The sequence below is a fragment of the Sus scrofa genome, chromosome 16 (assembly GCF_054392235.1).
Source record: "Sus scrofa isolate SSC_HxYL_T2T_F1_AM1 chromosome 16, Sscrofa_HxYL_maternal_Yorkshire_Landrace_v2.0, whole genome shotgun sequence".
Taxonomy (NCBI): domain Eukaryota; kingdom Metazoa; phylum Chordata; class Mammalia; order Artiodactyla; family Suidae; genus Sus; species Sus scrofa.
The window spans coordinates 35,007,372-35,029,639 of NC_139398.1; the positions used below are offsets into that span (position 1 = coordinate 35,007,372).

At 47.4% G+C, this 22,268-nt stretch overlaps 1 protein-coding gene across 7 annotated transcripts in view; it reads right to left on the minus strand.

The window, feature by feature from the left end:
- GDNF (glial cell derived neurotrophic factor) overlaps window positions 1-22,268 on the minus strand; it is a 29,974-nt gene that overhangs the window by 6,447 nt on the left and 1,259 nt on the right. Inside the window, exons 1-4 of one of the 7 annotated variants that reach the window (XM_085002115.1) lie at window positions 20,750-20,813; window positions 18,945-19,072; window positions 18,106-18,177; window positions 17,761-17,937 (exon numbers count right to left, since the gene is read on the minus strand). In XM_085002115.1, coding sequence (XP_084858241.1) covers window positions 17,761-17,937; window positions 18,106-18,177; window positions 18,945-19,059 — 364 coding nt within the window. In that variant the 5' untranslated portion in view covers window positions 19,060-19,072; window positions 20,750-20,813. Of the gene's footprint in view, window positions 1-15,962; window positions 16,261-17,760; window positions 17,938-18,105; window positions 18,886-18,944; window positions 19,073-20,669; window positions 20,814-22,268 lie in introns of those variants that run through there. The other 6 variants (XM_085002116.1, XM_085002119.1, XM_085002118.1 and 3 more) reach the window with 6 other exon arrangements.

Genomic DNA, 22,268 nt, shown 5'->3' on the forward strand with positions numbered 1-22,268 from the left:
AGCCAGAATCCAAACCCTCCTGCCCTGCTCTTCCCTCCCCAGCATAATACTTACTACCTTCCAATACCCTGTCTGACTTTTCTTAGGTTGGCTATTTGTTGTCTGTCTTCTCTGAACAAAAGTTACCTCCAGGAGGCAGGGCTGCTGCTTGGCTTGCTCACCAATGCATCTCAGGTGCTTACAGTAGGATCTGGTCCGTGGAGGCCCGCAATGATTTTTGAACAAATCAGGTCACTTTACGAGGGATGAAAGAAAGAGTCTTTAATTTTTCAAGGCGACACGTGGGCGTCGTCTGAGAACTGCACCGAGATGAAATGATAAGGCTCCAAAAGAAACAGCCTCCATCACAGAAGCATCAGTGCCCTGAAGGGCCGTCGTCTTCCATCTGGGGGCGAATAACGCTGCCCAAGCGGACTCCCGCGCCAGCTTCCTGCAGCGTTAGCATCAGCTCTCAAAGCCCACCCCATCCATCACCTCATCCATCCTAAGAGTGTCTGGAAAGGCTCGTTTTCTCGAGGAGGACTTGAGGGGTGGGAGAGTATCTGAATTTGAATGTGTCATTTCCGCTGAACCACTTTCTACTGGACCGCTAACCTCTTATGAAGTCGTTTCTTTTCCTCCTTCCCTCCCTTTCCTTCTCCTTTTAAAAAATCTTTAAATCACTTCGTATTAAAGACTGAATTACTGATTTCGAAAAAGGAGTTGCTGATGCTATTTGTGACTGTTTTTCAGCAATAAGCGATGCATGGGGAAATTCGGTGTGCTTGGTTTCAAAAACCCATGCTTGAAGAGATGCCTAAACTTCTACAACTGATATATTAAGGGTGATTAGACAAAATACCCCAAAAAAGTCTTCAAATTTCTACAAAGACTCTTTGTTTTACAAAAGGATCCCCAGGATGGGGTCCCTGGCTCTTTTGAAGAACTCCTGAATAGATCATGATAAGAATCTGGGAACCTGGAAAGTTAAAATTGATTAAGAATCAACAGAAGATTAATCAGAAATGAGGATAAAGGAGTTCCTATTGTGGCTCAGCAGGTTACAAAGCTGACTAGCATCCATGAGGATGTGGGTTCGATCCCTGGCCTCACTCAGTGGGTTAAGGTCTGGCATGGCCGTGGGTTCGATCCCTGGCCTCACTCAGTGGGTTAAGGTCTGGCATGGCCGTGAGCTGTGGTGTAGGTCGCAGACATGGCTCGGACCCTGTGTGTGGCTGTGGCTGTGGTGTAGGCCAGCGGCCACAGCTCCATTTTGACCCCTAGCCTGGGAACTTCCATAAGTGGCAGGTGTGGCCCTAAAAAGCAAAAAAAAGAAAAAAAGAAAGAAATGAAGAGGATGAAATATTACCGAAGTAATACTCAAGTTACAAAAGTTCAACTTAACATTGGTTTAGAGATTCATTAATTTATATAATATGATAAACTACATAATTTTATATCACCACTAGAGTTAGATTCATTAATTTATATGATAAATACATAATTTTATATCACCACTAGAGATAAAGATTAATTTATATATGATAAACTACATGATCTTATATCACCACTAGAGTTATAGATTAATTTATATGATAAACTACATAATTTTTATATCACTAGAGTTATGATACTGAATTGATTCAGCATTTATAATGTTATTTATTGCCTGACACTTTCAAAGTTCCAGAAAAACACTGTCCCTCCTGTCCCTCCTTTTTAAGACATTTTGACCACACAGCTCTGTCCACGGGCTCTGCTTGCCAGAGAAAATCCAGAATATCTAGTTAAATTTGAATTTCAGAGAGCTAGCAAATAAATTTTTAGTATACGCAGTCCTCAAAAATGTTTGGGACATATTTATATTTTGCTGTGAGAACACTGAGTTCCTGTTTTAATTTCCACTTGGGCTTTTGGGGGTGATGCCTGTAGCAGCGTGAATGAAGCAGCCGCTTCTGCTTTTGAGTGAGGGGGTGAACAGACCATGAGGCCTGAATTAAAAGGCTTCCTGGCACCTGGGAAGCAGTCGATCCATGTTCGAGGCGTTAAACTAAAGAGTGTAGCTCATGAGAATGTCTTCCTTTGATGGGAAATCGCCCTCATACTTTGTTGTTAAGGTGAAAATATTTATTTATGCCTCAAGTTCAGGACATAGGTGATTCTTATTGAACTGAAGACTCCTGTTCCCCTGCCCCTGCCATTTCTTCTCCTTGACAAATAGAGCAAAAAATCAATATTGATGCTGAAAGTTTTATATGCATATGAATTTTGGAAACCAGAAAAGGGCAACGTTCTATTTTCCAAACCACAGAGCAAATAGGCCTGTCTCTTCCAACTAAATTCCTAATTGCTGCTGACAGAGTTTATTTAGAGGGGACCTCAGTTTACCAACTCTGGGCATCTGGGGGACATTGTGAGCCATGCACCTCACGGAGCCAACCCTCAACAGCTCTACAGGGGCCTCGAACCCCAACCAGGCCAAAAAGACTCCCCAGGAGGAACCAAGAAGCCCAGAGCTGCCTCCATCTTCCTGGAATTCACCGAGCGAGCAGAAGGGAAAGAACGGGGCTGGGGTTTGGATTAGTTCCCCAAATTAAGACTTAATGGCATATCACTTTCGTCCTTCTATGAAGGGTTTGGCAGAACATCAGCCACGCAAATGGCCCTCGTTGGTATTAACTTTGATAGTAAAATACTTGCAAACCACAAAAGAGGAGCATCGTTTTTTAAAAAAAAAATAGGTCAGACACTTGCTCATTTCTCAGACCCACTTGGAGGCTGGTATCTGGGAAAACAGGGACGTCGCAAAGCTCAAGTTTTTGAAAAAATCAAAATGCTCAAATGCATTTAAGTCATCCTTCAGTGTGCAACTAAATATTTTGGCATTATTCTATTTAAAATATTTTAACTTTGATGTATCCTTTGTATAAACAACGTTATTTTAAACAAATGAAACCTTGTCCTGGGCCAGACTCTGGGAACAAAGCAAACCGTTCGCCGTGGAGCCTTTGCCTCCCTCGATTATGGGGAAAAAAAAAAGAGTAACGTTACCTCAGGAACAAAGGCCTGGGCTGTGGACTATCTCATAAAGTTAATTGAGGTTTTATAGGAACGATGGTGAGACCTCGGTCGGAGTACTCCTTGTAAGAGCCGAACTAAAAAGCACATCATTCAAAACATTATCTTGGCCTAAGTTGGCATTTAGTGGACAAAGGATTCTCCTACACGTTAGACTGCTCTTAAAAACAGTCCAGGTTAATGATGTTTTAATCAAAGGCGTCATTTTATACTCCTATTGGGTTGGCCCCCTTCTCACCCTAGACTGTCTAAGCCTGTTTTCAGCCTGTCTTCTACCCGGTGGGGTGGCTGTGTACAAAGCCGTGAGGAGGTGACCCCTCACCCCCCAGTGGGAGGGTGAGGGGCCCAGGAAATGGGGGGCTGAACCCTGGCACCCACAGTGGGCCTTTGCTACTACAGAGGCTGTCTTCCAGGCCAGAGCCAGCCTGGAGGATACAGGGGCTCTAGAGAGGGGGCTCCGGGTGGTTCTCGCTCTGGGGAGGACCGGCCTCTGTACTTTACTGCAGAGCGTCCAGCTTCTGTCCTGGAAGGAAGGGTAATGCACCCAGGTCCACAGGGTGCCCTCCTGCCCAGGCTAAGGCCCTGCAGGTGAGCAGCGCATCTAGAACCTCACTCCAGGTAGTGCCAGTTTTGAGGAGGGCTTGCCCCTGGGTGTGAGGCCAGAGATGCTGGGCCTGGTGCCTCTGGGCAGCTTGTTATCACCTGTAGAGCCTCTCCTGAAAGGCTGGTCTGCAAAGGAGACAAGTGGAAGACCCTTGGGGGTGGGGGACATTTAATCTGATGATTTTTGCCTACCTGTGGCCCAGGTAAAGTACAAACTGCTCTGTAGACTGAGTATATGAAAAATAGAAGTTCTCTTCATGTGTGTGCGTGCATGCGTGTATGCACTTATGCGTACATACACACATACATACCGCTGTGTATACATACACACACATATACATGCATTTAATTAACTAGTTTATTTTTGGTCGTGCCCACCATATGTGGCAGTTCCCAAGCCAGGGATCGAACTGGCTCCACGGCGGTACCAGAGGCACAGCCATGACAATGCTGGGTCCTTAACACCCTAAGCCACCAGGGAACTCCCATATGTATGTTTATACGAAAAGATCAGCCTAAGATTTATATAATCTCTCAAGAAGATTCTCATCTAATGTCATTCTTTAGAATGTTATTTTTACTTTTCAATAATGTACGAACCTGATTTTCTTTCACTAATACTGAAAGATTATAAGGACTGCAGGATGGGGTCTTAGCTTTAAAATTCCCACGTGACAAAATTGCATCGTCCTATATTTTAAATGACAGCTTCCATGATGCACTTAGCAATATAAAGGTGGAATGGATGCCTACTTCCACACACGAACTTTAAACCCAACAACATCGCTCCAAGGCTCAAGTAGGGGGTTGCATATTATCTCTACTTATAGATCGGGAAACTGAGGCTCAGAGAAAAGAAATATCTATCTGCCCAAAGTCACATGGCTCATAAATGTGGACCTGGCTTGTTTTCAAAGCTCAAACTCGTTCTAGGGCTCCAAGCTGCCGCTCTGTTTTTAAGTAAAAATTCCACTCTGGTGCAGCTTGTCCGGTCTCAAGTGTGTGGTAATTTACTCTGGAACGAATGCAAGATGCACCCGATTTCACCTGTGCATGTTTACCACATTCAGAGCAGGAAGCGAGAAACACACTTGCTACTGGAAAATCTGGCAGTGGTGCATTAAGCAGATTCTAAAGTCAGAGTGCCATGGGCCACAGAATCCAGCGAATTGTCTCCAAAAAGGGAAAAGCATGCCATTCAGGGACATCTCTCTCTCTCACATCCTGGGTCTTGCATATCACTCACTCTAAGGCAGAACTGGCAATTTCCCAGTTAAAACCGGAAAACCGGCAGCCAAGGGCGGTGGCAGATTCAGACAGAGAGGCCCTGTCTCCGGAAGCTCCTCCAACTCACGCTGGCACCAAATGACAAAGTCTCACTGCAGAGCTGGAGAGGACAGAGCCCAGGATTCCAGGCCGGGGTCATTCCTTGCCCAGCCTCGTGACCTTGGACTAGTCACTTAACCCTTCTGAGGTCAGCCAGCCCCTCTCAGAGGCCCTCTCCAGGGCTAAAGCCCTAAGATGTGGACAAGCCCTGTCTCTGGGGGAAAGGGCTACTGGACGCTGTTTCTGGCCACCCCCGTCAGGAAGGGGACCGTGTCCTGTCTTCCCTGATGCCCCAGCAGCACTCACCTCAGCCTCTACCACCAGGGGCCCCGGGACACCCCATGAGACGTATTTAGGTTCTAGCAGTGCTCAACCTTTTCCATTTGCCTCTTGGCTCAATGTCTTGGTTATGTCTGAAATAACCAAATGCCTCTAACTCCTCAAGCCATCTTCCTATGTCCTATCTAGAAAGAGGTGAAAATATATGAGCAAAAGGCCTGGTATTTGAATCTCAAAATGCCTAGGTTCTTGTGGGCGGCATCCTTACACCCCAATCTCCATCCGTAAATACAGAGCCAATGGCCTCAGAGGACACATACTGTAATCCTTCAGTCTCCATCACCCAAACCTCAAATACCAATGCTGCTTTATTTCTGGTTTTGCTGCTTCAAGCATGTGTAGGTCATAACCTAGCTTAGGGCTCCAAGGCTAGAATCACCCATGGCAACTGCTACCAAAAGGACTGTGAGAGCCTCGTGGCTTTGTCTTAGAAGCTGCTGACCCTTGTTTTCATTTGACCTTCAGCGACCTCTGAAATGTGCAGTGTAAGTCCAGGAGAAGGGTCTGGTTCTCTGAAAAATGCAGAGTTCTGTCGTCTGCTACTATTTATTTATTTTGGGGTAAAATTTTTTAAAAATTAAAACATAGTTGATTTACCATGTTCTGTCAATGCTACTATTTAAAAGGGTTGATTTCGCCACCTACTTGAATTAAAAAAAACCTCATTGTACAACTACAGGTGTGATAAATTCATTTAAAAAAAAAAATCCCTTGTGGGTCCCTAAAGCACTGGAATGCCTGTGCCTCTCACTGTATATAACGACTACCCTTGCTGTCCTACTCTGGACGGAGTATTCATCTAGCATTAGGTAGGCCATCTTGGTTAGATCTGACTCTTGGGTTAACTTCAAGAAGGGTCCACAGCATTGAGTCGCCTAAGAACAATCACCAGCCGAAGCAATTTACTAAATCCCTGTGACCAACGCCAGAGCTACCAGTGCATTCTCTCCAAGACCAGGGGTTTGCTGGCAATAAAACATGACGTGGGTTTATTTGAAAAGTACCTGCATTGTAAAACAGCAGTGTTTTGTTGTTTTAAAAGAGCATTGCTGGATCCTCTCAAGGCAGAAGACCAACCAGTTCAAAATACAGAAAAAGGAGCCCTGGGTATACTTGTAAAGGCCACTTTGCCCACCAAGATGCCATTCTTTTTTTGTTGCTTTTTTTTAGGGCTGCACCCACAGCATGTGGAGGTTCCCAGGCTAGGAGTCGAATCAGAGCTACAGCCGCCAGCCTACACCAGAGCCACAGCAAGACCAGATCCGAGCTGCGTCTGCAACCTACACCACAGCTCACAGCAATGCGGATCCTTAACCCACTGAGTGAGGCCAGGGATCAAATCTGCAACTTCATGGTTCCTGGTCGGATTCGATTATGCTGTGCCATGATGGGAATGCCCCAAAATGCCATTTCATTTACCAGCTGCACCTACTTTGACTACACTGCACACACTTACTGACTTTATACCATATGTTGAGTATTTATCCTACAACTGAACTGAGAAAACTTGTCACTGTGATGAAAATTACCCCATGAATACAAATCACCAAAGAACCCCACGAAAACCACTTTAGAAATCTTTTTTAAAGAAAGATAGACTATATTTACTCTGTTACTCAGATTCTAATTGCCCTGTTCTGATTTCCACCTATGTGGTCCATATTTTATTATAGTGATGCTAATAATTTTATGGTAAGGCAGAATGGCTCCCCTGAGGGGAAAATGTCCATTCTTCTGCTTTTAAGGCAGGAAAACACCCAATAGGGTGTCCATTTGTTATCTAATCCTCGAGTACCTGGTGGGAGCTAAAAGCCCTCCACAGCCAGCCATAAACACCTCAGGCTAAAGGGTGCACACCAGGAGCCCTGCTCCTGCCCTTATAAGACAAACTTAACGGGAGGGCGAGAAAGCTGCCCAATAAAAGTTAAATGCACAAAAAGCCACTTGGGAGAATAACCCCTTGTGGTGTTATCAGAGGCAGGTGGTGTTTGCGGGGAAGCCCAGAGGAACCTGGGAAGCAAAGGAACCTTGCTTCTGCCTCCCCAGGCGGCTTCAGGATCCCACTGGGTCCTGCACTCCACTGTCCTCGGTTCTTCCCCCAGGGGCCAACTGAGCAGTGGGGGAAAGGAACTCGGAGGGCCTGAGAGACCTGGGCAAGAAAAGGAGGGACCGAGAAGATGAAAGGAAATTAGAGGGGGTCAAAGAAAAGCTGTCTTTATCATCCAGCCTGCTTGATGGATTCCTATGGTCAGAGGCAAGGAGGAGGGATGTCTACCCCCCAGCAAAGGAATTTACTGGGATCTCAGACTCTTCGGGTAATTAGCTAGAAGTATCACTCAAAGACAGCTGCATGTATAAAGCTTCCACTCCTGACTTTTCTCCTTGAGGACTTTCCGACGCAGCCAGAAGAGTTATGGAGGAGTGCCGTGGACTGGCAGGAAGGGAGTGTGTGTGTGTGTGTGTGCCTGTGTGAGTGACAGGAGTGTGGGTGGGTCAGGTCTCCCGGGGTCCAGAGTCTGGCTAAGCCACTTCACCCTGGGGAGCCCCCATCTCCCCTTAACATGGGGACAGTTACAGCTTCACTGCAATGGAAGGAGAGGTTTCAGCTCAGTGCCTGCAAGTGTTTAAGAAATGGTACCAAAAGTAAGTCCTTATGGTTTTCACATCTGTGCTAACTCTTCATCGATATGACACTGGAGGAGGCAGTGTGATGATCAACGCTGCTGGCTCTGGACAAAGCACCATCAGCCCAGAGGGGCTGCAGACACCGGGCCCTTGTTGGTCTAGAATGTTCCATAGAGGAGAAGGCCTGGAGACCTGGCAGGGCAGTCCATGGGAAGAAGGAGCAAGTCTGTCTTAGGAGTCTGGGCTCCTCTTCTCTTTTCCTAGAAATGCCTCCAAGGTAACCACACAAATATCAACTGACTCCACAGGCCATGAATGCTATTTTGTGTCCACTATGGCATAGATCGGTGTCCTCAAACCATGGCACGTACCCCTCTGGGGACACCTGAGACCCTTCTACAGAGTCTCTGGGTAGTTTTAGAGTCAACGTCTAGATGCTCTACTTCTACGTCCTAAGACTAGCCTGCCCAGGGGCGCTCCTGCGGCCGGTCCTCCTTTCACAATCGCCCCTCTGCCTTCCTGAGTCAGTGTGCTTCTTGCCCATCTCATGCATTTTACCATGAGGCACTGTCCGGGGGACAGACACCTGCAGGTGCCGCGTGAGGACAGTCCAGGCATGCGTGGCTCCTTGGCACAAACTGGTATTGGTGGCTCGTGATGTGAGCACACGTCATTGGGAACTTAGTATTCCAAGCACGTGGGCCTGAATCTAGTCACACAAATCCAATCCGAAGGGCAGTCTGCAGAAGAGCAGGCAAGACAGCCAGGGCTTTTCAAAAATGTTAGTGTCATGGGGGGAAAAAAAGGCTTGGGAGCTAATTTTAGGTTAAAGGAGACTAAAGAGACATGATGATCAAATTTGTGACCCTTGATTAAGGGAAAGAAACTACGAAGGACATTATTGCCACAACGAGGGAAATCTGAATGTGGATTGTCTACTGAATTAACAGTATTGTATAAATATTAAATTTCCTGAGATTGATAACTGAATTGTGGTTATAAAAGGTAATATTTTTGCTGCTAGCAGGTTCATGCTAAAATACTTATTATGATTGCAACTAATTCTCAAATGGTTTAGAAAACAAGAAGGAAGCAAACTGCTAAAAGAGTCCACAGGCATTTGCTGTACTACAAATGATGAAAACGTACTAAGGAAAAGTCCTGTATAAATAAATCAAGAAAGATCAAAGTGGGTGCTTCCATATTTCATGTGGCCCGGCACTCATGGCAAAACATGGTACTCTATCTGCCTGTCTGTCCAGCCGCCCAGCCATCTATTCTTCTTACAATTAGGATCCAGAAGTGTGGTGGTGTCAGTATGCATGTATTAACATGTGTATTTGAGGTGAAAATGAAGTTGGACATTTTCTGACCAAAAACATCAGCTTATTTGAACTGATCTGTTTGATAGTTTTCCATAAATTGAATAAGCTAAATTTGCGGCTCCAAGGTGTTGCCAAAAATATGAGATGCACATACATGGTTCCCAGATGGGCCGGGAATTACATCTGCTACAACCATTGAAACGTGTGATAAAAAAATTGCACGTCGCCTTAGAGGTGTACAATAGTTTTGCAACATAATTTTGCAGGTTTGCAAGTAAAAAAGTATGAAGACTTTTAAAATCGCGCCTCTCTAGCTCAGTTATCTTGTAAAATCATACAGAAGTGAGTTTTGTCCATCCTGAGCTAACTAATTGATTCCCTACAGTGACCCAAGATCTGAGTATGCAAACCCACTCCATTCCCAGACGTGATCACCCTGACATGTGTGCAGCCACCCGTGGCTTCCTATGTCATAATCCCTTCCCTGGGCGGAACAGGAGCCATCTGAGAACAAGAAACTTCCTGAAGGCCTCCCAAAGGCCATCAGCCTATCACTCACTGGAGGAGACCTCACTTTGTCCCAGTGAGTTAGGGAGACCTCTCTCATTGCAAAAAGCATCAATATTATAGGAGTGTGCAGAGAAATGCATGTTTCTTTCCCTAAAATGTCCTGATTTGGACTTTGAAGTAGCCACTAATAATATGAGCCAAGGTCCCCTGGGGCCCAAACAGGGATCAAAGACAGTGCCTCAAGGAAATATAATATTCCTAGCTTCTTTCTATTAGTTTGCTCATTTGATTTTCCTAAAAATATGTGTTTCAGTTAGTGAGTGTATTTTTAGCAAGCCAAGGTTTGGGTTTTCTTAATCTAGTAATATGAGAGCACAGTCTGGGTTAAGCCAAAATTATTTAGCTTTGGGGACTAGAAGTTTGAGGTTCGAATTCTGGCTTCATCACTTGCTAGATTTGTGACCTTGAGCAAACCTCTAGGTCTCACCGTTTCATCTGTACAATGGGGATAATAACAACTCCTTTTGTCCAGTAGAGTTCAAACTTACTTGATTTTAGGACAAGATACAAAACCTATTAGTTAACATAAGAAATGTTGGACAGGGTGTGGAGAAAAGGGAACCCTTCTAGACTGTTGATAGGAACATAAATTGGTGCAGCCATTATGGAAAATAGTATCAAGATTCCTCAAAAAACTAAAAATAGAGTTGCCATATGATCTAGCAATCCACTCCTGAGCATATATCTGGACAAAACTACAATTCAAAAGATACATGCACCCTAATGTTCATAGCAGCACTATTCATGATAGCCAAGACATAGAAACAACCTAAATGTCCATCTACAGAGGGATGAATAAAGAAGATGTGGTACATACACACAATAGAATACTACTCAGCCATTAAAAAGAATGAAATCATGCCATTTGCAGCGACATGGATGGACCTAGACATTATCATGCTAAGTGAAGAAAATCAGAAAAAGACAAATACCATATGATATCACTTATATCCGGAATCTAAAATATGACACAAAAGAACTTATCTATGAAACAGAAAGAGACTCTCAGACATAGAGACGAGACTTGTGGTTACCAAGGGAAAAGTTGGGTGGGGGAGGGATAGAGGGGGAGGCTGGGACTACCAGATGGAAACTATTACATATAGAATGGATAAACAGCAAGGTCCTACTGCATAAGCACAGGAAACTATATTCAAGATCTTGGGATAAATCATAACAGAAAAGCATGTAAACATATGCACAAATAACAGAATCATGGTTATCCATTAGAAATTAACACAACATTGTAAATCAACTATACTTTGATAAATTAAAAAACTCTGTTAAAAAACTGGGTTACCACATAGAGAGCTAAGAGGTGCTATGATACTAATTTTATTTTTAAAATTTTCACGTATTTATTTTTTAATTGAAGTATATTGATTTACAATGTTGTGTTAGTTGTAGGAGTACAGCAAAGTGATTCAGTTATACATACATGTATATTTCTACATACATATGTATAATTGTATATATATTTATATTCTTTTTCAGATTCTTTTCCATTATAGGTTATTACAAGGTAGTGAATATAGTTCTCTGTGCTATATACAATAGGTGCCAGTAGTTTATCTATTTTATCTATAGTAGCATATATATCTTCTATACAGTAGCATGTATGGTTAATCCCAATTCCTAATTTATCCCTCCCTCTCCCTTCCCCCTTTGGTAACCATAAGTTTGTTTTCTATGTCTGTGGGTCTATTTCTGTTTTGTAGATAATTCATTTGTATGATACTAACTTTAAGTTTTATTTGTAGCTATCCACTTATCGGAGCATTAACGGGTTGATTCAATTGTGCCTATGCCTGGACACTTTTGAAAAAATCAGGGCACACTTCAAAATGAAAAATAGCCCATACTGTACTCTCATGGAGCCTGGGCACTTGAGTAAATTTTGTAACAAGAAGCCTTGTTTCTGCCATTTTCTGCCACCTGCTTGCTTCAGATACTCTAGTGGCACCCTGCTGCCATCAAAAACAGAGCAAGCACCTTCTTTTCCTGGGTTTTACAGCATCTCGTAATCTGGGTATCACCTACAGAGATAGCCTAAATTTCACACCACTTCCCGCCACCTGTTCTCAGTACTTGGCGACTAGTCTGGCCTCCTCCTCATATCCACCACCTGCCCCTTCCCCATGTCGTGGTCACAAATTTGCCCATGCTTCCCCTTGGTCTGGAATGTGCCCTTTTCCCTTCCTTTCCTAAGACCCATCTTTCAAGTACCAGCTGAAATTCTCCCTCTCCCCAAATTCTTCCCTGCTCTGATCTCCAAACCCCAGTGACTTCATTGCTAGGAATTCTTACCATGACTATAGCTAACGTACAGGCCGTGGTCGACAGAGCTATCTGTTTGACTGGCAGTCCGCCCGCCCGCCCACCCACCCACCTGTCTATCCACAGCTTACAACTAGATCATAAGCTATTTAAGTTCACAATTTTGCCTTTTAGATGCCCACACAGCACCTAGTGCGTAAGATATTTAATACTTGCTTCCTGATCAAGCTCAAGTGATTAATGAAAGAATATGTGTCTTAATTGAATAAGGGGGCTATGCACCATTAAGTGCTTAATAAACAAAGATGAAAGGGACATCAGGAGGGGAAAATGCCAGATAGCTTTTATTTTTCTATCAGTGAAAGTAGAATTTTTTGACAATAAATCTTTGCCCGTTGGATCGGCCTAAGGTCTTAAGACTGGCCAATTCAAATTAAGCCTGAAATAGATTTCTCTAAACAGCAACGGTTTGAAATAGGTCTTAAGACTGAGGCCAGAGTGAGATGTTGGTCTCAGATCTCAAGCGAGGACTCAGGCCTCCTAAGAGTTGGACACGCAATTTCCTCTTTTTAATTACATTTAAAAAATTATAGTTGATTTACAATGTTGCGCCAATTTCTAATGTACAATAAAGTGACCCAGTCATACATATAGATTCTCTTTCCTTCTTTCTTTCCTTCCTTCCTTCCTTTTTATGGCCACACCCGCGGCATATGGAGGTTCCCAGGCTAGGGGTTGAATTGGAGCTGCAGCTGCCGGCCTACACCACAGCCACAGCAACGCCAGATCCAAGCCTCGTCTGTGACCTACACCACAGCTCACAGCAACGCCGGATCCTTAACCCACCACGTGAGGCCAGGGATGGAACCTGTGTCCTCACAGATACTAGTCAGATTCATTTCCGATAAGCCACAACGGGAACTCCCTACATTCCTTTTCTTATACTATTTTCAATCATGGTCTATCCCAAGAGATGGGTTATAGTTCCCTGTGCTGTACAGCAGGACCTCATGGCTTATCCATTCTAAATGACACTCAGTTTCTTGATTCCAAGAGCCCCATTCCAAGTGGCATTGCCCCTCTCCAGCTTAGGTGCTTTAGTACAGTATTGCCTATTCACAGAGTCTCTAAAATAAGAAGACACGAAAGATGCACACTGCATACTTATTCTAAACTTATAACATTAGATTTGAAAGCTTCCCATGTAACCAGCTTGTTGCCCTAGAAGCTATGGGCAGAAAGTTTACTCAATTCGCTAACGGTTTCCTTCTGGGTGTATGAAACATCTTAAACATTCAGCGGGGGTCACTGAAAACACAAAGCACTCTTTTCTCAAGACAGGTAGCCTCTGATGCACAGCCCCCTCATCTCTTAGGTGTAAGAATGTTAGTCTGCGCTGGCTCCCATCTCCCCATGGGAGAAGAGGGTCTCCCTAACATGGGACCTTGAAAATCTGGTGGGAAAAATTCCGTAGGAACTATGTGGGCTCAGAAAATGGGGACGGGAAAGAGCTGTGAAACCTGGGAAGAGCCAGGGGGAGCTGACCCGGGGTGAGGATCCCAGGCAAGGCTGGCCCGCCTACGTGCTGACCAACTGACTGACTGTGGGGCCCAAAATAGCCTCCCCGCAAGGCCTGCATTTCTTTCACTCTCTGTACTTTGTTGTGCTGCTTGAAATTCCACCATTTAGAGCAATGTCTTGGCAGAGGCTGACGTGCAAGCCTAAGGCGGGAGAAAAAGCATTCACTGGGCGCCTGGGGAGGGCTGTGGAAGGAGGAAGGTGGCAAGCACAATAGCTGTTTATGGGGCACTGGCTTTACAAATCATTATCTTTTTTTTCACCCTCACAGCAGCTGCGTGAGGCAGGAGCCACAGTACTCCTATTTTACAGATGAGGAAACTGAGGTTTAAGAGCTGTTAAGTAATAGTTACGTGGCAAGGCTGATCTGAATGTGGGAACATGAGCTCTCGCTTATTCAAACCCCTTGATTTCTTGCTCTGTGCACTCCTTTTGCGGTTTATGGGGCCTGGGAAGAGACGCTGGCCTGATAATATTGTAAATTATATCTCAGTTATATCGTGGCTTACATAGATTTTTGTGGGCTAGTCTGGGAACTTGATAGCTTGATTTGTAAGACTGCTTCTCTAGGAAATTTTGTGACTGGCTACCAAACTGGTGGAATATAATCCCATTCTATTACAATAAATTGTGGATTACCAGAGACTATAATTAACAATGCTCAGTGTTTTCTTCTAGTTGGTTTCTGGTCACACAAAAAGCCCACCTTTCCAGCCCAAAGTTCTTCATGGTTCATTTTAGTTTGCAATATTACCAAGGTACCATGCATTGTACATTTACTAGGTAGTATGTTTCATGAAGCCAGGGGCTTTTTGTCTGGGCAGCAAGGATTTTTCCCAGCACCCAGGACAGTGCCTGGCTCATACTGGCACACATCCATTACTTGTGGAAGGAATATTTAGATCACAAATTTTTAAAAACCCCATGTGTATATTTATGATTTCCCTTGTGGAACACATTTAGAGCTGTCACATGCAGCTCAGATCTGCTATAGGACAATGATGAACTAACCTTTAAGAAGCTCAGACAACCTAGTGCAACACAAGTTGAAAACCTTCCTCCCACACAAAGTGTTTTCCCCTTGGTACCAAAACCGACTGCTCTGTGTTTCAGTGGTTTGGACACACTCTGGTCCTGGCTTCATGTCTCCTGCTGCCATGGAACCCTGACATTCTGGACAAGCTGCTTTTACCTCTTTAAGTCTGGGAAGGCTGAAGGGTTACCTTTCAGCTCTAAAATGCTAGGACACCTGCCAGTATCACCTTCCAGTCTCACCTGCTCTATCCCTCGAGACTGCTCTAATTGCCCTTCGAGAAGCTACTGGTAAAAAACAAAAGAAAAGAATAAAGATGGTGAGAGGGAAAAGTTTTGGATGCCCCAAAAGGAAAGGCACAAGTCCTTGACTTCAGACAAGTTCAAAGTTGCTGTAGGGGGCAGCCACAGCCCCTGAACTTTAGAGTCAACCTCTATGCGAGCAAGTGAGCCAGTTATGGATTCTATTTGGTTAGTTCAGCTTGTGATAATTCGGAACGGAAATCTGGCTGTTTCATTTACACTGGAACCAGCAGGACACACGCAACCTCCAGGGTGAGTATGCGGATAGCGTGCCATCCAATCCCATTTGAACAGCACAGAATGACTCAAGGTGGCACAAAAGAGCCTGGGCTCAATCACTAGGTTACAAGCATTCGAAAGGCAGAGGGACCAGGAGTTATGGTACTTTCTATTTTTAAACGAAACGAGGGACCTAATGTTTTTCTGCATAAGCCTTAACCAGTTGCACAATATACGGCGCAGGATATAAATGTCAGCACGGTGACAGGGGCATGCTGACACCGGTGGAGCGTTCAAAGTCTGCACACCATCATTATTCTGCCTTCCTTGCACTGACAGCTTGCTACCGAATTGAACATACCTGGAAAGAAGTCAATTTGGCTTAGAATACAGCTCACTTTCTCTTTGGGAATATGTCTCTTTCAAAGACCTATTGGGTCTTCCCAAAGATAAAACAGAATCGGCTGTGTTCTGTGGGTTCAAATGTAAATAGAATAGTCAGAATCTTGTCCATTGATGACTCAGCATCGGTGTCGGAAATGGAAGTAGTCTCTCTTCCCCCACAACACTCCCCCCCCTCCCCTGCCCCAGAATCGGTAAAGGTAGGACTAACTAATCTGTGACTGGTTACACCTTATATGAGGCACAGATTTTCTTAGAGTAATATCATGTCATTGCCATTCAACCCTGACTGCACAACAGACTCACCTGGGGAACATCTAAACATCCACACGCCCAGGCCACACCAATTAGATCCGAGTCTCTCCAGGTGAGGTCCAGCAGCAGTAGTCATTAAAATTCCCCAGGTGAGTCCACTGAGCAGGGGTCTTTTCTTATGAGTCTCTTCCCAAAGGATGGTTAGGGCAGGAGCATGAAGGTTCCCAGGGGGCAAATCTCACAGTCACTGGCATTTTTGGAGTCGAACGGCCTCCCTTTACTGTATAATTGTAAACCGTTCATTGAGTTCTATAGTAAGTAAGTAACTTGTCCAAAGTCATAGAGTTAGCTGAAAGCAGAGCCAGAACCAGGAGTTAGCATTAAATAAGCCTAAGTAGACAGGATACTAATATGCTAATTAAATCTCCAAGAATTAATCAGCTTCATAATCAGGCACAGTCAATTTTCCTCTCCAGCATGTCTCGGTTAGAAAACTATTACCTCCCACGGTGTTCCTGTTCCTCTGGCCTAAGCTGTCTGAATGAATGAAAAGCCACTTAGCTCTCATGGTACTGCTCTGAAGATAATGGCACTTAAGGACATTTTAAATTTAAGTTTCTAGTAGGAAACCACTGATATACACTAAGATGGAAATTCGTGGTTGAAACCAAAGCCTTTAAAAAATAGGCTTATAACGACTTATGGACAAAAACTCTTGGAACAATTACTTTAATTTCAAGGGATCAACTGTTTTCTCTTTCTAACCCTAAATCACTCTTGAAGTCTTAATTTGCCTTAGAAAAATGCACTTTTTCTTGGAACGTCTGGAAAAAGATGCTTTTACTGTTGCAATTAAGCATGAAATAAACACATCCCAGTTCCTGGGCTATTTTTAGCCCCAGGCCACGGGTCCGGGGGACTCTGGCGTACAGCTGACTTGTTGGACCCCTTCTACTGTGTCACAGTATGGTTCAAATGCAAAATAGCTTGAGGGGTAATGGGAATGGGGAGTAGCAAGGGTGACATCCTGCTTAGGGCTTGCTATTGCTTTAGTCTGGGGTTGTGCAAACTTTCTAGTGTTATCTTTGTTAGCTCTCTACCTCCTCAATAATGTCTAACTTATGATGTAGCATCCTTTGCTTCATGCAACAGATAAACTTCTGAAGAGTGCAGGGTAAATTCTATCAAACCAGAGGTGACATGCCCTAATCAACTGCTCTCTTGGCATTTTTGCGAGGCAAATCACACACTTCTTTTCTAACAGGAATAGCCTGCTCTTAAGAGTGAACATTGTTATGTGCGGAGTGAACTACAGCTTTCTTCGCCCTAGTCCCAGCTAGCACTATTTACCGTCGTTTTTCTATAACCGGAACTTTTCTGAACAGATTTGACACTGCCCAGATGCTTGTTCTGGAAATCACGGCCCTTCTGTGCTTTCTCTGACTCTGGCTTGGTTTTGTGAAACCTCAGCCTCTTCCCCTGCAAGGGCGGTTTAGGATGAAACAGCAATTGTTTTCGGAATTCAGCACGGCCAGGTACACCCAAAGCAGAGAAAAGGGGACAGCTGTGTGTTTTCCTATGGTGGTGGTCGTGGTGGGGAAAACAGCTGTCCTTCGGAATGCTGAACCGGCAGCATAAAAATGTGTTACCCTCTGTGCTGGGCAAAAGCAGCACGTACCATATACAGACTAGGCGCTGGGGACTTGGGGCTACCCACCCACCGGGAGGGGGCTTCAGCGCCAGCGCGGCTCTGCCTGCGGGTCCGCAGGACACACTGCAGTCGGGGCTAACTTGGGGTGCGTGCGAACGGCGGGCAGGGTGACCCCCGCGGGGAGGGAACGGTTCTTACAGTCACTGCTCAGCGCGAAGGGCGCACGGCGGCGGCCGAGGGAGTGGTCTTCGGCGGGCGCCTCGGGAGGCCTCTTACCGGCGGGCAGCGGGAAGGCGGACGCGGTGTGGAGCAGCACCAGGCAGACAGCCACGACATCCCATAACTTCATCTTAGAGTCCCGTCCAGCGGCGGCACCTGCGCGGGCGAGCGGGTGGGGGAGAGACACCGGCGGGCGCACGTTAGGCCTGGACGCCTAGGGCTCATCCCCGCGGGTCCCAGGGGGCACCTTCCACCCGGACCGCCGCAGCCCAGCGGTTCCCCCGGCATCCCCCACCCTTTCCTTCCTTCCTTCCCTTCCACCACCTGATCTCAGGGGTCGGATTTTCCAGCAGGGCCGCAGCGTCCGCCAGCACCAATCCGACGACACCAGGATACCTGGCCAACGCCGACACACCCGTACTGGAGCGCAAACCCACTCCCATTCCTAGCGGGCGACCAAGCAACCCTTTCACCCTGTGCCTCCCCGCCCCCTCCAGCAGCTCCCAAAGGCCAGCCTTTTATTTTAGGAATAGAATCAAGTGCAGTAAGTACAGCACGGGGTCCTGATCCTGCTCTCAGCTAGGCGGGGGCCATCTCAGTGGCACCACTAACCCCGCCTACGCTTCCTTCCTCCCACGTAAATTAGTATTTTGTTGTCGGAACAAGAAGTTAGTAGCGACTTGGAGAATTTGGGGCTGTCCGGGAATATCTGCTATAAAGTTACTTAGCTTCCCAATGCTTCAACTCGCTTTAAAACACTTCTGCTACCTCTTTAGGTTATGAACATTAACATAAGAAAAGGTTTAGCTGAGGATAACGGTAAGAGCTCAATAAATGCTTTAGCATAGCTGTTGGGTAGGGATTGCATCTGTCTTGAAAATGTTCCTGGTATACCCGACCACCTTCTCTTTATTTTTACAGTTTTGGGAGATTGTAACCGTAAATCCACCACCCTCTCAGCCCACGCCCGATCACAGTCACTCCTGGGCGACTGGACCCGGTCGGGCCGCTGCAAGAAGCGTGGGCACCAAAAGGCCTAGACCCGGAAAGAGTGCGCGGTGGGGGCTCAGCTCCTCTCATCGAGGGGGCTGCGTTTGACTTCTCAGTCCTCACACCCCTAGAAAGGAGGGTCATGCAGCTGCGGGCGGGCAAGAAAAAGGTACCTTCAATTCCACGCCAAGCCCCACACAGTTGGGGCGGGGGGGAGACCCCGGCACGCCGGGGGTGCGGTGTTACCCAGTGCCTTCCCAATACTAGCGTTCCAGTTTCCAAGAGCATTCTCGAGGGGAAACTATGAGATTCATGCAGTTGATTATCCCTTCTCCAAAAAGCGATTCTTAGGAAAATCTAAGATTTTGTTCTAAGACAGTAAAAGCAAAAACCTCACACCTTTCCTCTCGATTAGTTGCCAGGAGCGCCCACCTCCCTTCCAGCAACTGCCCTCCACCCCCATCTCCACCCAGAACTCCGGGTTCCGGTGCAGGCCACCCCGGGAAGCGTTTAATTCGACCGCCGCCTCTCACTGCTGCGGAGATGAATGCATTTTCCATCCCTCGGGCGTCTGTTTGTTCGCGACGCAGCTGTTGGGCTCGGGGAGCCTGTAGGGTCTAGGAACTCCGAAAACCTGCATCTCCGGGCACCCCATCCCGCGCTGGCTGGTCTACAAACCCGGAGAAAAGGAAAGGCTCCCGGTTGGGGTGCACAGGCCTGGGCTACACCTCACCCAGGCCGTGCAAAACAAGCCCTGAGTGGAGCTAAAGCAAAGAGGACGGAGGAACGCGAGACCTCCAGTCCCCTCGCCCGGGTGCCAACTCGAGGGTGCGTGTGAACTGGCGGGCAGCCCTGAGCGGCAGGGAGGCGGGGGGGGGGGGGTTAATGTACCATTTCACATCGCGGTGCCCGCCAGCAGGAAGCGACAGAGGCACCAGATTTCCCTTCCGCATTAAGAGGGGTTTTCCTTTTTTTTTTCCTGCTTGGCCGACGGAAGGCTTTTTAAATTGGACGTGGAAAGCCTCAATTAAAAGTGTGTTGAAGCTGGCAGAAGAGGAAACAGCGGAAAACTCCCCGCCTCCCCAGAGGAGGCTCCCGTTCCCGCCCTCTACCGGGTGCGGCGCAGGCCTGGAAAGAGCTCTCCCACCTCCCCCGGGACGGGGAGGGCGCATTCTTCCCTCTGAGCACCGCCGGGGCAGGCTCCAGTCGGAGCGGCTCTTCAGTTCCCGGTATTTGGAGGGCGGAGGAAGAGGAGGGGGTCTGGAGGCTGAGAATTCACAGCGGGCTGCGAGGAGTTTTCCCCAGAGCTCATCTGGGCCCCACCCCACGCACGCACACCCCGCGGCTTCCTTGTTGGTCCCTATTGCTTTCTCCAGGCGCATCTGCCGCAACCCTAACGTTTGCTACGCGCGTCAATAGCTGAACGCGCTGCCACGTGCGGTAACCAAGCTCTCCTCTCCTAGTTGGCTCCGCCAGGTGCCCCCGCACTCGTTTTCGTACCCTTCAGCCTGCTTCCCCTCTGCTCCTGGACCTACGTGCCCTGCAGGGCAAAAGAGGAGCGTTTCGGGCGCCGGCACCTGGTGGTCCCCAGGCTTGGGGCGGAAAGGACGCCCCAGAGAACCGGAGTGGCGGCAGAAGCAGCCGCTCGCCACCGGGCCCTTCTGGGTTCCCAGCACCAGGGGGCACCAGAAACCGCCTGAGTCTCGTGCGCCCACGCGGCCCGGAGGCTGCGTTGTCATTTTAAGTATAAAACCGACGAACAAGCACTCCCCCCTTATAATCCTTTCAAATCCAAACTACCTCCCCGCCCCCCGAACTTCTGGGAGTTCTCGCCAGCATCCCTGTTTTTCAGGCTCCTACACCTCTTCATCCTCTCTCCTTAATTTTCCTCTACCCACCTCACTTAAACTAGTTTCTCGGCAACTTGATTTTGGAACCCCCCTACCCCGCGCCGCCGCCCCCGATTCCCCCGTGTCACCGTGACAGCTTCACCGCGGGTGAGCGCTCCCGCCGCCGGTGCCCCCGCACCTTCTCAAGTCTGGCAGACTGGGAGGTTTGTTTAGGCTTTGCCTTCAAGGTCTAGGTCTCAGGGAGAAAAAAAGGAGGTAGGTGGGTGGGTGGGGGGTGGGCGGGTGGGGGCGTGCTGTAACTCGGGGGCTTTCTTTGGGGAATAGGGACAGAAGTTGCTGAAAGATGTCTTGCTTTTTTAAACTGTGCGTCGTATCCTGGACTGAAGGAGGGCTCATTCTAACAGCTGGGCCCAAGATCCGGATAGGAAAAAGAATGAGGGACGCTTTCTGCAGACCCTTTCTGCAGTTTGGGAGGTGGGGCTGTCTGTTTAAGGGCCTGAGGCCGGGATCCAGATCCAGAGGCACCCGAATCCCTTGAGAGTGTGGGATGGGGACACCGTGGGCTCCCCGGACACCTGACACTTGTTGAAGAGGCGGCACAGTCCCAGAACCCTGCCCAAGCGAAGAGGTGGTGAAAACTGTGCGGAAGCGACCTGGTCGGGGCAGAAGCCCAGAGGCTCCCACTTCGAGGGCTTTGAGGGAAGAGGAGCGTGCGTGAGGTTGGAAGCAGCACCTCTTCCTTGGAATACTTAAGTGTAAATTCAAAATACCGTGGAAGAGTCGAGTGCGCTCTAACATATCCGTAGCAGGGCCTGGAAAAGTTGTGTTTTCCCTACCAATGAGCAAAAATATTGGCAGCACGGAGTTGGGCAGCTCCGCCCGGGGCGCGCAGGTCCGCTCTTAGGGCGGGCTTGCCACCGCCAAAACTAGGGCGGCGCCGGGAGGCTGGGGGGTTCCAACGAAATCATTTCCCGCCCCGAAGAGGGTTCGTTTTCGCCAGGTGGGGCGGAGGACCAAATGAAGGCCAAATCTGCCCTGAGGTGGTGCAAGGTAGTGCTGGGGGTGTTACTGGGGAGGTGGCGCAGAGTACAGGAGAAAAGAAGTCTAAAACAATCACTTCGATGGCCTAGAGGAGACCTTGAGAAGGTACAAGAGCCTGTTCGAGGTGGAGACCGGAGTCTTGGACCGTCCAGGAAGCCTCTCTCCTAACCTCGACGCAGACGGTTAGTTGCGGTCGCGGGCATTAGGAAAGCGCAAGCAAGCAACCGGTCCCGAAAAGGGCGAGGAATGTAGATTTGCAAGAAGGCGCCCGTAGGGGGTGAGCGCTCTATTCTGAGGTTCCCTGCACCTTTGCAGAAGCCCTTCCCAGGGCCTGCACCTTCCCTGGAACAGACCCAAACAAGTTACACTCCCAGGAGTGACAACTCTGCAGTTGCACGTCCACAAAGGACTCAACTTGGGTCGTGGTGGGTTCAAAGACGATCCCAGACCTGGACCTGACCGAAGAGCGCCCCGCCGAGACGGGGAGGGAAACTACCCCTAGCGGACAAGTCGAGGGTTCAGAGGCATCAGGGGCACCAGAGATCTTTGCTCACGTGGAAAGGCTAGCCTCTCTCCGGTTCAACTTCTCTCTCTCTCCTCTGTCCT